The sequence below is a fragment of the Simochromis diagramma genome, unplaced genomic scaffold, assembly GCF_900408965.1.
Source record: "Simochromis diagramma unplaced genomic scaffold, fSimDia1.1 OVJJ01000131.1, whole genome shotgun sequence".
Taxonomy (NCBI): domain Eukaryota; kingdom Metazoa; phylum Chordata; class Actinopteri; order Cichliformes; family Cichlidae; genus Simochromis; species Simochromis diagramma.
In genome coordinates this window covers 2,215,919-2,231,638 of record NW_024387200.1, presented here as the reverse complement: position 1 = coordinate 2,231,638, position 15,720 = coordinate 2,215,919, and the positions used below count along the sequence as shown (strand labels likewise).

Below are 15,720 nucleotides of genomic sequence, written 5' to 3'. Positions count from 1 at the left end.
AATAAGAAATGTGAAAAATGTAAAAAGATAATTCTATATTTATTTGATCATATATTTGAGCAAATTAACAAACTAATTCATAGCCATATTAATGTACTTTTAGTATCTTCGTCTTTTTATTTTGACACTTTCCATATTTATACACTTCAGACACTGACAAAATGTATCCCTGTATTTGACTCTTAAAGAATGTGTAATACTGACCAAACTATCTCTAGGAGAATACATGGCAAGCACATAGGTATTCATAGTCCATCACTGGATCAGCGTGCCTCCTCTGATTATGGTATATTGTGTAGGCTACTCTGCCTTTTCTTCCCACTAGCTAACGGCATTTCTGTCTCAAATCAGATCAGCTCTACCAGACCGCTGATTAGCATCAAGGGGGAGAAGTGGGTGGAGGAAGGGAAACTCAGCGGGTGTCTTGATTGCTCTCTGTAGTCGCTACATTTTGAATGCCCGGCTCCAATTTTTTGTTGATTATTTTAGATGTGAATGGTAGGTTGCATGTAGCTAATATAAGTCTCCCTGAGGGCCAAACTTGATATGTACCACTTCTAACCAGCGGCAGTACACACTTCTGTTTATGCATGAACTGTATATACAAGCACAGTCATGTAGAGTAGGTAGACAATGAGTTTCTTTTATACATGCTCCACAAATTACTGTCATCCGGGGAAGTAAGGCTCACTCCCTGTGTGTGAGTAGTAAACATGGTAGACTGAGATGATGTATAGCGCCTGCAATGTTCATGCTGCAGACAATGTTTAAAATTGCTTCTTTAACAGAGTTGGAGAGAAATATGACTGAAGGTAAACTAGAGAGAGAGAGACAGACAATGTGAGGAATAGAAAAGAAAAAAACGAGTAAAAAAGCAAAGAGAGTTGGCAAAAGAGAGATTACACTAAGGATGTACAGCAGCAATCGTGGGAGAAGGTCCTGATTCCGATACACCACAGACAGTAGGTGCTATGGGACTCTGGAATTTGCCACTTTTTTGGATGAGACTCAAATAGACAGAGACAGAAGGTTAAAGGAGCACAGAAACAAAGTCGAACAAGCCTGGAGGTTTTATACAAGCATATGAAAAGCGTGGGGAGTTTGTTGGCTGCGGGTTGCATGTGATGCCATTCAACGAGGCACATTTATAGCATCAAAACGATGGTAGATCTGCTGGATTTGTTGGATGCTGTGCCTCCATCTGCCTGTGCGCCACACCTGGTAGGTGGCACAGGATGGCGCAGTGATGAGAACATGAGGAGGGATCATGGGGATTGCTCACCTGTCCATGTCTCAATGCCAGACTCGGCATGATAGAACTGAGTGGATAATGTGAAAACTATAATGAGAACAGGTGAGGGGGAAGAGACAGGTGCAGATGATTTAAATCCTCTTCTTCGTAAAGTATGGCAAGCAGTCTTTCTTCAGCGTATAAAAGTAGGGATACTGACATGAGAGAATGAACAGGAATCCAGAGGTTTCTTCATTCTTAAGCTTCACCCTTCCCAATGATTGCACACTCTTTCTACAATAGGAGGTAAAATCTATTTACAGAAAGAAACAGAGAAAATTCTGGGCCACTTGATTACCTAATGAGGGAACAGATCTTCTCAAACGTGGTCATAAGCTGGGCTTCATGAATTATTTATATGGCTATTTTGCATTGTAAAAGCATTCAGAGCTGAAGGTGAAGAAATACAGAGAGACGGTAATCAAAAGCAATGGAACATGTTTGTCTGCTCTCAACCCATTTTCTAATTACTAGCATAGATCGAGATCTTGTCAGGGGTTTTCCCACTCTTCTTTCCACACCCAGGTGTCAACTGTCCCATTGAGTTTCATCTTGTCATGATGGCTGCATACCTCATACGCCTCTGACTCAAATTAGTTTGGAAAGCCAGCAGCTCATTAAGGCAGAAGTAGGGGAGGGACTGAAATACCAAATTCTAGGGTCATAATTTGTTTGCTCATTGAGGTCTGTGCATGCAGACAGGTGTGTGGAGAAACTATTAAGTTAATGCTAAGAATTATTCCCATGGAGCAACTACAAGGAAATGTGATGGTGGATAATTGGAGACTCAAGTGGGGAAAGGCGGCTCAGAAGGTCCTTAACGCAGACAGCTATGGCTGCTGGTCTGTCAAATCGGGTTTTAAATTAGCTTTAGTGTCATGGAAATAGTTATTTATGGTTTCCTTTGCTGTTGCTGGTAAATTTTACTTGTGTAATTGGCTGATAAAGTTTGAGCCAGGTGGTAGTTTTATTTTCTACTCCACTCTCTTAATTAACTGGGAGAAATGTGCTCTCACAAATGTGCTCTCACAGAAACGCAGTTCCATCTCTCTGGCCTACATTGAAAAATGGAGCAACAGAAATGTCCAATCCCCAAAACATCTGTCAGCTGCCTGTTTGACTGGTGAAATTAGACTTTGTTGGCAAAATGAGTTCCTTTTCACAACAGGACAATTTCCATCATCCAACTTTTCTAAAAGATTCAACTTCTTTGTCTTGTTCTTTGGTCGAACTCAGGAACGCCGCCTGTCAGTCATCCAGAGGCTCAGTATTCAGCAGCTTCCTCCATCTCTGGTGACATGGTTGTGCTAATTAAACATGGGATTCACAATGATTCTTCCTCAGTGCTCTCCACGTACATTAGCATCTGCAGAAGGCTCTTCAGTAATCTCCTTCACACAGGAAGAAGTGCAATGAGGAAGTGGAGCTCACAAGCTGCTAATTAAACCAAACTATGCCTACTTCCCTCTCTCCGCCTTTGCACAACGAACCCTCTAATCACTTCTAACTCAATTTAGAAGCAAGTAATTGATGCACACGTGATGATGCGTGAAAGATGAGAAACACTACCAGTTTAGATGTTAACAATATTTGCAGTGAGGACCGACCATCTGATTCTGGAGCTATTCTACTGCTAAAATTCTACTGCCTCTAAAGTAGTATTGTTGCGTTTGGCCATGTCGGAAGCAAAATGTTGGCATTTGTGGACAGTTATGGGCTAATCAGTTGGATTTATCTATTTGCTGTTGAGCAGTTTTTATTGCCTGTGTTAAAATGTTTTGCTATTGGAAGTCAACTGCTGCCAATTACCCCATTGGCTTTGTCTCCATGCACCATACTGGAATAAATGTAGCCTTTCATTCTATGACATTCAACAAGAATTAAATGTATAGCAGCAGCAGTAGCAGCAGCAAGGAATGGTGCCATCATTTTTGGAACCTCGAGGTGTAGCTTCCAATTTAGAAGTGCTGCAGCTATATTTCACATGTCACTTTCCAATTAGACATTTTATGCTGAAATCATACACTCTGAGCAGTCACAGCATGTCATATTAAGATGTTATCCAATTGTTAAGATACCCCAGTATGCCTTCCTACAAGTTCTCCTCTTTTCTCCGTCTGTAGTGGCTCCGATAATGAACCACAGCTCCAGCAGCTCTTGTGAATCTGAGCGCTAATACTGTGCTTTGATTTGATTTTTAGCCCTACTGAGAGAGGGCAAATAGAAAGAGCTGCGAATGAAATGCAGTAGGTTTACCCAAGTCAAGTGAAGCCCTTAGGCTTTAATTTACTGGCTAAAAACATGAATTTATTTTCCAAAAGGGTTCCTCCTCCAGTTGATGTTCCAGTTTTCATTTACATATCTCTGGAGAGGAACATCCAGAGATATTTTAATTTCAATGAGCTGGTCTTTGGTAGCTTTAGCTTCAGGGACAGCATGGTATGATTTTACAGATACCCTGATATTTGAAAGTAAAATGTTCTGTCTTATGTTCTAAATTGTTACCTTTTCAAACTAAGCATTATTTCGTTTTTGTTTACATTTAATTTCATTTGGTCTTTTTTTATTTGTTTGGCTACTTTATTAAGTAAGTCTATGAAAATATGTTTTTCAATTTTCTCTTAAAGATGAAATACACTGTCAGATGCAAAATAAACAAAGTATGAAGGAAAGACATTGGCTTATTTGCTTTATCACCAGTATTTGGTTGTGGTTTGATGACTGACTTGACTGATATTTATAGTGAAGAGTAACTCTGTGCCTTGCAGTATTTACTGTCAACTTACTTACTTTACTCAACATCCTGTAACTTTAACTTGGGAAGATTTTTTTTTCCAATTCAATAAGGCTTTTAAAAAAAGAGAAAAAATGACACTGGTGGATTGAGCTCCCCACGCCATGGTCCTAATGAGCAGTCATGTTATCACAGAATGCCGAGGTCAGAGTTCAGTTTTCCTTCTGCATTGACCTCACATGCCAAGAGATTCAGCTGATCTCTTTAAACCAGGCCCCATTAATTATAAGAAATGCCATCATGCCTCTTTACATGTTGTAAAGGCTAAATTTTATAGGAATTGCTAAGTCAATAAGGACCATGAGTGCTTTGTATGGGCAATGGTAATGGAGTTGCCCCAACGTTATTATAAGCTGACATTTGATTGCTTTTCTAAACCTCTTTCCTGCTAGGTTGTAGCTGCCAGTTGTCGAGATTGTCATGAGCTATAATGATTGCTTTGGGCACATAACACCACTCAGGTTCTACACAACCTCACTCATACCGACATTATAATTGTGCATACACAATTTCTATTAAAATTTCTGACATATTCAGAGATTTCTAATCAACCTAAGTAACCTTTGCTTGGAGTTACAGTTCTTAGGTAAACACTTCTCTGGCCGGAGGCGGGGGTCTGAGCCAATCGACTCATTTGTTCTGTTTGAAAGTGATTGCTGCCGAGTGGAGACTGCTTTAATTTGATTGATGTGTGGTTCACCAAGCGGTGGATTTGGTTGTAATTACTCTTTGTGCTCACCGTGATAAGGAAATTAATCAAGCCATTATGTTGCTCCCATTTTATCATCAGGACACAATAATTGAATAAAACAACCTCACTTGTCTTCAAAGTCACTCTGGCACGCATGGTACTCACCCGCTGCAAGGGTAAAGGCCTCGCTATTCTTGATTGGCTGATAGTGAGGCAAAGATGATGAGTGTATTTCATATTCACAAATGATGTAGACATTTTAATTGGACTAATCAGAATCAGTTCTTTTAATTTAACTACAAAGCCATGTTGTGAACTTTGCATAGTCCATACAACTAAATGATCCCATTTGTTTTGAGCAAAAATCAGGGAGTGCATGGACCATGGTAGAAAGAAAAAGTACTCGTACCGAAAATATCAGCGGGTAACATTAAGTAAATATGCATTAACAATAAGATCATGTTTCAGTGGCATACAACTTAATGGCATTTAATGTATTTGTTATACCGATGCACAAGTAACATTCCCTCTTTTTACTTTCTGTGTCCTCCTCTCATTTCATGACTACTGTTCTGCTGGTGTTCAGTGTTACATTCATAGCTCAAGAAACTTCTATGTATTATGCATTACATTTCTTAAAAGTACTGCAGTATGTTACTTAATTACTTGTTGGAATAAAATAATTCATTACAATGAATTATGAAGAAATTGACCTTACACTTATTATCATGTAATTACCAGGTAACAATATAAACCTATATGCTACTGTCCCACACATCAACACAACAACACCCAATGGTTGTGTGGAAGCATTGCGTTAGCATGCTGTCTGTGCAGAGGGTTGCAAAAAGCCAAAGTTGTGTTAGCAGAACAAAGCAATTGTTTCTGTCCTGGAAGTAATTTAGTACAGTGAAATGTAACATTACTGCGTTACTGAAAAATGCAATCTGATTACAGTAACACATTACTTTGTAACTTACTTTGTAATGTCTTGTACCCAGCACTGCTGGTGTTGTAAATGCACCCAATGTACTTTGGCATCAGTGTCTTGACATACAAGCCTCAGTAATACAGGACACTGACAAATATTGGATTAAGTCACAGGTCTGGTAGTTAGTCGACTTTTGTTTAAGACTTCACTTGCCTATTAATTTTGTTTTTGCACACAATTTTTGACTTTTCTTTTCACTCACTGGTTAGTTTTAGGCACCAAAAACTACTTGGTTGGGTTTGGGAAAAGACTGTGGTTTGGTTTAAAACATGCCTCTTCAGCCTGGTGAGTGAAAAATATCACTTAGTGCATTTAAATGTGATGGCTTGAGTTCAGTTGGAGTTGGAGAATTCAGTTGGAGAATTCTTAAATTTATTGTGAAACATTGACTAATTTAACCTCTTTTGACTTTAGAGGTTTACAGGGAAATCTATATTTTATAAAAGCCACTGGTTTCATCTTCTGTGATGCAGTTTTTATGCTCATCAGGTGCTTTTGACTAAAAAAATATGATAATTCTAAATACCAGTGCATAAAAACAGTTCACAAGTTGCTTAAATGAATTACTTTTTAATGCACTCTGTAGGAAGCTTTTCAATAATAAAAAACGTGTATTTGTAGATAAATCATGGTCCTTAAAATTAAAAAGAAAAGAGAAAACTTACTCTCATCATTACATGATAGCAGCCTAAGGTGCTGTCAAAGCTTTATGCTGAAATTTAATGTTAGACTTGGAGCAAACTAGCAAAGACGGAAAATTGCCTGGAGCCACTGATACCTCATAGCTGGGGCTTACATCTTTGATATTCACTTCTATCATTCTGCCTTCCCTTCATGCGTAGTATGGAAGAAGAGGCGGCCAATTTAGGGCTGATCTCAATCCCCCAAAAGGATTTGCATCCAAAGCTGCAATTTAGCTGGTAGGAGAAATGTCACCAAAAATCTATTACCCATCTGCGCACATTTAGGAGAAAAATTGCCTCCCCTGTGGAGTGAAAACATTAGGTGATTTTGGTAGCTGAAAGAAATGAAACCACATTTTAACATGGGCTGACATGTTTTAGAGAGCATGCTTTCACAATAGAGGCCATGGAAACTGGACTGTCACAGCAACATATGGGGGTTATTTCACTTTGCAAAATATATGCTCATATTTAGAAGCTCATTTAAATCAGTACTTCATAATTTTATGCCATTTCCTGATTGTGAAACTTTTAGTGCTCAAACCAGCAACTTTCTGCAGTGTTAATGAAGTGGTTGGGGCTCATGTGGCTAATTGTTTAGAACTAGTTAATTGCAGGCCTGTTTGTGTGTTTCTTCAGCTGAATGATTGCCTCAAAAATCTCTTGACATTTAATCTATAACACTTGACCTAAAAGTATCCACTTTAACTTTTCATTGAACAGTTTTAGCAGGTCGTGTGTGCCTTAAGACTTAACCACGTGAGAGATGTGTTTCATTCACTTTGTGGGGAATTGCTCGCTTCTGTCCTTTGGATGGTGATAAAGTTGCTCTCCACTTGAGTCTAAAACATAGATAAACACTCTCAGTATAAATTAAAGCAAAGTGACTTGGGACCACAGTGTTGGGATTTTAATTGTGGTAGTAGATCACCTCTTTCTCTAGTAATTATCTCAACTATCATCACTCCTGTAATAATGATAATCAATTGCTCCCAGTCACTGTGACAGGGATAATGAAAAGTTTATTAGCTACCCTGAATCTCACATGAGTAGTTGGAAACTCTTAAATCATTTACGGAAACAGAAAAAATAAAAGCATCACTTCTGCACTGTTGTCAGTCTTTTTCTGATTCTTTTTCTCAGGGTGAAGGTCACACAAGTCCTCCCTCATTCTTTGTTATCTTTTACACTTTTCTTGACATGTCTATAAGCTAGTGAGTTAGAGGGGAAACCCTCCACTCTGAATAATCAGGGTATTTGGGCTGTTGGACTAAGGGCTACTTCACTGTATAGGGAGGGATTGTTTATACCAATACATGTGCTGCTGAAGTAAAGATTTTTTATGAGCACTTTACTTGGTGTTAACAATTAACTTGATGGGGGGAAATGCTTAACAGTAATCTTCTTCAGCCTTAAATCCTCTTCCTTTGTGTCACAAAGTGACATATCATCCATCGAGCGCCAGATGTTGTTTTCCTGTTGTTGCTTTAGCATTAGCAGTATTGATCTTTCCACGTATCCCTTAACTTGCTTGGCGCAGTTTGTTATTCACTTGCTCCATTAGACATGAGTCTTCTTGGCTCTCTCACTCAGCAAGACGGTGCACCTGTGAGGATGGCATGGCAACCAAAATGAGAGGAAAGTCAGCCAATATGGATTTTTGAATGCTGGATCCTAGATTGTATTAAGGTTCCATACTGGTACTGGTTTGTTGCTGCTTGTTGCTGCTTAAGACAAAATATAGTTATGAAACTTGTCATATGGGGATATTAAAAAAGGCTAACTATCTGCTTGCAGGAGTAAAAGCAAATAGTTGAACTATTCCTGTAAAACTGTTAATATCTCCCCAGTTAGCAAGAGCTCATAATGAAGCGCACCTTCTTTGTTTGCTTTCTTTTTTGTAAATTCAAAAGTACATATGGATACTACTTGCACAATATACTTGCAAATATGTGTAATTAAAGGTTAATTACGCTAGCAGCAGAGGCTGTCAGGGTACAATCATTTATGCTTAGAGACCATAACACAGCAGCGAGGGAGTGCATTTATCTGTTTGTGCTTTCAGGAGATCACAGAATAGAAAATGCACAAATTCCCCTTGGGTGTCTCTTAGCGCTATCTTGTAAGATCTCATTCTGTCACAGTGGGGTATCTATACACGTATGGTTTAGAAGGAAAAGGTTGCATTCAAGTGATGTGTGTTTTGTTGTGTCCCCAAAGAAGCTCTAAACTGACACGGCTCTGAGCGCTCTGAAGCTGCCACAGAAGCTTTGCTGAATTGTGAAGCAGCAGTTTTAATCACACGCGTTGAGTAAAAACTTGATTTGAAATAGCAGAGTTCGGATGAAAACATGAAAACATCTAGCAGAATTTAATTGCGTCAGCCGAGAATGCGATCTGTATTAATCATCAGAGAGACGTTTGACACATTTGAAATGCAAACATCAGAGCTGTGCAGCGATGTTTTGCAGGTGCATGGGTTTAATGGTTGGCTGCATGCTTCTCGCACACCTGTACAGTGTCAGCCGATGTTATGAGTTTGAGACCCCCAACTGTGCGCTGGCGGTGTGTAAAGCAGCTGGCAGATTACTGACTAGCTCCTGGCAGACATTGTAGCAGTTTATCTCAATTTTACATCGTAAATGGGGTGTGGACAATGAAACTGTACACAAACTATGACGATCCTTCTGTGACTCTAGCTGTCTGTGATGTTTTATGATTATCTCAGCACACAGCTGAAAGTAGAAGTAGGAAAACTTGCCAAAAGATTTTATTCTATGGGAAACTTATAATCTACGCCGCAAATAACAATTCTCCTCACACATTTAGTTGAACTCATCTTACAGTGTTGGTCTTCTCACCACAGTGTTTTCATTCACCATGCTGCCTTCTGTGAACATATTTTGTCACATTCGCCTGGGATCTTTTTATGAGTTGATGAGGATCAAAAAGCAGATGATATCCCAAAATAAAGCAGCATACTTATATTTTGAATTATAATTATATAATATGATATCAGACCACCCATCTCTAACTGAAAGTTAAACAGATGGAATGATGTCCTCTGTTACAAGCATACAGGTCCTGCTTTAGGGAGGAGCCCGTCTTTCCCTGCCCTGCACCATCATGGCATTAGATATTTTAATATTAATACAGAAATTTGATAATAATTTATTTCAGCCAATTACCTCTTGCTTGATATATTGATATAGCTACTTCTGCATCTGTTGACCACACACAGTCCCCCATTCAAATTTGTAATTGTGCACAGGGGGAAATCACAGCCACTGGGCCTTAAAAAAAAAAGCACTGTCATCTTGTTTGCAGCGTGTTTTTGTGTACCATCTGTCCGTGTCAGCATCAGTGGTGAACGATGGAGCAAGGGAGCCTCACGTTGAGAGGAGATAGACTCTCCCTCTGTGACAAAGACTGGAACAAGAGTTGATCACAGCATGGTCACTTCTCGCTCCCTCCCGAAACACAGCCAAAGGAGATGTTCTGCAGCACACACGTTCAACTTGACACACATAATAAAAGAAAGAGTTCAAAAAGTCAAAAAGTGGGATGCTACACTCACTTTGAATTTTATCAGCCCGCTAAGTCTGTTGTGATCCCTCCTGCAGATATGGCTCGTTGGCACCTACTGTACCACTGTACCAGGCTATAATGTGTAATAAACAGAAAGTTACCCAAATTGCAGGGACCAATTCTGTGTTTTACATTGTTAAAGGGTATTCTTTATGCTTAGCTGAGTAGTTATGGTGACTAAGCCATTATCAGGTTGTTTTAGTACATAAAATGACCTAAACGACAAGAAACAGCCCCCCCCAAAAAAGTCTGAAACTTAAGTTTTCTGGGTGAAAATTGAGCTTCTCCTGTGATTCTTTCACCTATTTTTATGGTAAACACATCCCCAGTTAATGTAATACTTTGTCATCAAGCACCTTAACTTAAGATGCACAGTATTTCTTTTGATTTGCTTTTTGCAGTTTTGGTACTTGGAAGTCTCCCTTTAAATACTTTCAACTGATGTCTGGTTATAAATTAGAATAAAGGACTTCATGTGAACATGGAAAAGAGAATAAGCACAAGGTTTGGTTTGACAGATACAAGCAGCTTGTCCAGGTGCTTATTGTAAAATTCTAGCCATAAATTGCAGGGCCAGATCAAGGGAACGTGCATTTGTGATAGCAAAATTGATTTCATTTAAAAGTCATCAACTGCTGCTTTTAGAGTGACAGCAAATAACAAAGAAGCCAAAATGGGGCCAGTAAAAGAAAATTGCTCTTTGTTCAGGGACATAAAGTGGAGAGTTCAACAGGGCAGAGCAGTTTTCAGCTCGTGCTTGTATCTAAAGCGAATTGTGTATATTGTTAAAATACTTACAGATAGCAACATAGTTACATATAATACAGCACTATCAGGATACATTGCTCACAAAAACAGTGGAGTTATGATACAGTGATTCAGTGTGCGTGTGTGTGTGTGTGTGTGTGTGTGTGTGTGTGTGTGTGTGTGTGTAATGACTGGCCTTCTGAGACCAATGGTGTTTTTGTACATTTTTGTAATGATCTTTTGGGAAAGTTAGCATCCACTACTTGACTCTTTTGTATTTTATAAGGATTCATAATAGGTTTTTTTTCCCCTTTTCTTCATTATAATCACCAGATTAAGATGAACGGCCATCATTCAGTTGATATTATGTGTTTTGATTCTGGTTGGGATATTTTGCAAGTGGATTTGTATGGATTTGTAAATTGTATGGAAAACACATGACTCATAAATCATTTCTACTCTGCGTTTGTATTTTATACTGAAAATCAGTTAATGAACTGTTACTGAAGTTGTTTCACCGCTGACATTTCCCTTTGCTACATGAGTGAATAACAGCTTATGATGTTTATAATGTCGGCTTGTGGTATGTAGAAAACGCTGCATCTTTTGTGCTTGTTTTTGTTTGATCAATAGACCAAAACTAAAAAAGAAAATCAGTTTAGAAAACAATGTCTCAACAAAATCTATTAGTTGCTGTGTTATAGCAACAAATCATACATCTTTGAGTATGAGTTTGAGTTTTGTGTAGAATTGTAGATGTTTTGAGTCTTAGCATCCATATCAGAATATAATACAGGCCCCCATTAAGAAATGCTGAGATTACGATGGCATGTTATTCTTTACTTTACTATTTTTTCTTCAGTGAAATTCAGTGTATTTGATTAAGCATCCTTAATACCAGGCAACAGTGTGGTCTGACATTTATTCAGCTCTACATCAGCAAGGAGAAAATTAGCCAAATCACCAGGTTATTTAAAGGTTCCTTTCCATCAGCCTTCCTTATCAGACTAATCATCCTTCCGGTGGTTGTCTTTATCTCCCCTATCACCTTTCACACACTTGGTCATGTTGCAGCACCCAGTCTGCCATTTTACATTATTAGTTCCCTGTCAGGGGCACTCCCTCTAATGCTGAGAGGCTAAGGAGAATGAAGGTGAGGAAGATAGAAAGCGACGGGCCCTGCCTGCTCGTCGCTGGGGGAAGAGGAGGAGGCGGCGTTGACGTCCTAATCTCTGGCTCTGATTATCTTCTCATTACAATCAGACGGGAGCCACTCGACGAAGAGGAGAATGTGTAATTACGCTCAAATCTCCCATGACTAAAACAGAGAATAATAAGCAGGGCTAGAACTGTGTGCTCACATCAAATCATTCAGTTTATTTAATCATTCATTCTATGCCGTATTTCACTGTAGATGAAAAGTGGTTGAATTACCCGAACACCTGACTTATGGAAGAATTATTTGGGAGCCAGAAATAATTTTCCTCACTTTTGGAAAAAAAAAAAACCAACCAAAACAAAACAGAAAATCTGAGTGTCTGGTTTGATTTTGCATTTACGTCTTATTAAATATATGTAGGTCATAGATAAGGAAAAAACTTTAAGAACTGTTCCAGCACAAGGCAGAAAGCACCATTTCACAAAATGGCAGGCCAGCTGAGGCATGTAAATAACTGTATTTCAATTGACACATTGATTTGAATGGTAAATGGCTGACCTCCAATTTTCCTAGAGAGTGGCTGGAGGAAAGAAATGGAGGGGAATAAAAGACATACCCAGTCTACCAAAGGGAATAAGGCTAACCAAGCATGTTAAATGCCCCCTCACTATTGTGCGATGGAAGCATTAGCTGTGTGGACAACTGCAAAAATCACTTGAAGTTCTCACTGAAAGCTCGAGAGCAAAAACTGAATCTTATTTGTCCTTTTTTCTCTTCCCCCACAGCTCAGAAACAACAACCTGCCAGCAGCTCAAGCCTGATGAGAGGAAAGCTGTGGACACACGGGACAGATATGGCTGCATCAAAGGAAACAGACGCAAACATCGCAGCCATCGCAGGGCCAGGAGGTGAGTTAGCCTTTGTGTTTTCACACATGCCAAGTAGCAATCCTTCAAAATCATCAGGAGGGTTTTCTGAACTAAAAGAAAACAAGTGCTTGTGAAGAGATGAGAAGGTTGAGAAAAGAATGGGCTTTAAACATGTACGATTGCTGATCAGTTGAGTTTTGTGATTAAAGTTTGTTTTGGTTGCTTCTGTAGATGATAAAGCCTTTTTAACAGCAAAACCAACACACCTTCAGGGCCTGATTCTCAACAAGAAACCCAAGCTAATCTCTATATTCCGGTGCAGGAAAAGCAAACACTCTTATCGGGGTAGGAAATACAAATGGTGTAAGGAATTCCACGCTGTGTCATTCAGATGCAAGAGTCTTCTTCACATGCAGAGAAGAACAGTTTTTAGGCTTTTTATTCAGAGTTGGAGAAATCAATCCAGGCAGAGTTGGTTCTTTCTTTCTTTTTTCTTTTTTTGGAAAGAAACCTTTTTAATTAATCTGACACCTTCAAAGCCGTTGCAGTTACACAGCAGGGAAGCAGGCAGTGATATGTAAAACATGACTCAAGCAGCATCTGAAGTGTAAGAGCGGATCATAAACATGAATCTCTTCTCTTTGGATGAACTTTACCCGGCGGCTGCTTCTCTTTGTTTTTGAATTTAACAGCAAGCGCAGAGAACACGCTGGCATGCAGGCTTCTGATAATCATTTTTCTGGTTTATGCGTGCAAGAAAAGACATCTGATAGAAGAAAGCACGGTGAGAGAGATTTATAGCATTATTATCTTTGGAACTGAGGCTTTTCTGTGAGACACCCTTCTCACCAGCAGCTCCAAGTTACAGCGTTTTAAAATTTAAATACTAAGATATCAGAGTAGTCCTCAGTGTACTGAGTGTACATAGTGCACATAGAACGTACACTAAAGCTCTACCATTGCTGAACCGCAGTCTTTTCATCATTTGGTTTGGTAAACCTCTTAAATTATGACTTTACACTTTCTTATACAGCAGCTCTGCAGCGTATCCATTTCATCAGACAGTAGCAGAGATGATCTTGACTTCATGCAGGGATCTTATTGTGAAACTGTAGGTCTTACTATATGAGGTTTAGAGCAATAAAATGAATGCATTTTCAGTGTCAAATCTTGCACAACACGGCTGCATTCAGACCAAAAAGCACAGCAATGCTAGAAGCTGCAGGAGGTTAGAGAGAATACTGCTACAAGTTCTAGCTGAGACGATGAAAGGAAGTCCACTTTGAGTAAAGCATCCATTAATTTTAATGAGATACTAAACTAAGTCAAACTCTCAAAACCTCATGCTATATCAAAAAAATAAAGAAATAAATTTTAAAAATTGTATCACCAGTAAAGTACTGTAAGATTACAGCTAAAGGTGATTAAAAACACGTTTGTTAGAGGCCATAATGAACAAGCCAGACCTCTCAGCTGTTTTGGCACAAGCCTGGTTCCTGTTCCCGTATTGAAAAATAAACAGGATTAATCATCACTCAGTTTTTATGCAGCACATATGTGGAACGAACTCCAAGAAAACCAGAGCTCTGTTTGTAATCAAGGAGACGATGTATTTATAGCATATCTACTCTACTGTCCTTTAAGCTGCCCAGTGTTAGATTTGATTTTATTCTTTCATACTTACTTATCTGTGTTTTTACTGTTTGTTATGTCGCCCTTATATTTCACATAAATGAATTTTGTGTCCAGTGTGAGGACTTTTTACTTGTTGAAGGTTTGAAGTAAATCTGCCTTGTAAAGACTGCAACAATGTATCCACACATTGTTAATTTGGACTATGTATGTGATTGATAATACAGTGGCATGCAAGATGACATGGCATTGCTGCTGCTTTCTAAAATGCATAACTGCAGGAATTTATTTTGCTTAATGTTACTTAGCAACAAATTCTTAGGTTTGTTTACCTATAATATCCACTCTTTTGTTTACATTTGATGTCTCCTGGCAAATCTTGTGGAGCCATAGATACATAGACATACATAGATCCATAGTGCATATATCACTGCGGATTTGGTTCTATCATAACACACAATGTTTGGCAACACCGAAATCTTTTACCTAACCTTAATCAAACAATTTTACTTTCTAAATCGAAGCACATATCATACTTGGAGGCTAACCCTGATCTCTGGGGTCAAAGACTATTGTTTTGTATTTCCAAAACCAACTTCTGCCACCAATATTTGAAATCCTATTCAGTAAATTCATGAACTGTTTCTCTCATTCAAAACAGTAAAAATAATTCTGTTTGTTTTCTGATTTCTCCTCAAGACCTATTTTGCAATGATTTGTATTAGACGTATATAGACATGGACTGTGAACGTCACCTTTGCAAATACTAGGAATATTGGAATTAAAGATTCATTCACAGAATCATTAACAGAAATATACTAAGATACCAAAGCAAGTTCAGTGCACCTTGGCATTGTGTGAGCTCTGGGACACTGTTCTTCCACAGGATGTTTCCTCATATGGGTGTACGGCTCTTCCTTCATTCCTCCTCCTCTTATCATGTGACAAGTATATAAAACATCTAGAGTTGATTCCAAGTCTTGAGTTTACATTTGGTATCTGGTCTTTGTAATTCTCAGTATGAGGTCCAGAGAGATGTTGATGCACATGAAGGATGTCATTATTGGAAAATTCCAAATAATGCTAGAAGAGAGATAAGGAAAACTTTAAGAGTGGCAAAATCAACAATCTGATGCAAAGGAAAATTCACTGGCCAGCTCAGCAACACCAAAGAAAGACATGAAAGATGACAGACTTCAACTAAAGTGACTGGTCAAAGAATTCATTCCTCTATAAGTTAAGAAAAATCCCTTCAGAATGTTTATCTGAGTCGAG

General features: G+C 38.7%; 1 protein-coding gene across 2 annotated transcripts in view; it reads left to right on the top strand.

The window, feature by feature from the left end:
- Positions 1-15,720, top strand: part of srrm4 (serine/arginine repetitive matrix 4) — a 60,892-nt gene that overhangs the window by 21,808 nt on the left and 23,364 nt on the right. For both annotated transcript variants that reach the window (XM_040050676.1, XM_040050674.1), the window contains one exon: positions 12,730-12,852. In XM_040050676.1, the coding sequence (XP_039906610.1) occupies positions 12,730-12,852 (123 nt within the window). The remainder of the gene's footprint in view (positions 1-12,729; positions 12,853-15,720) is intronic.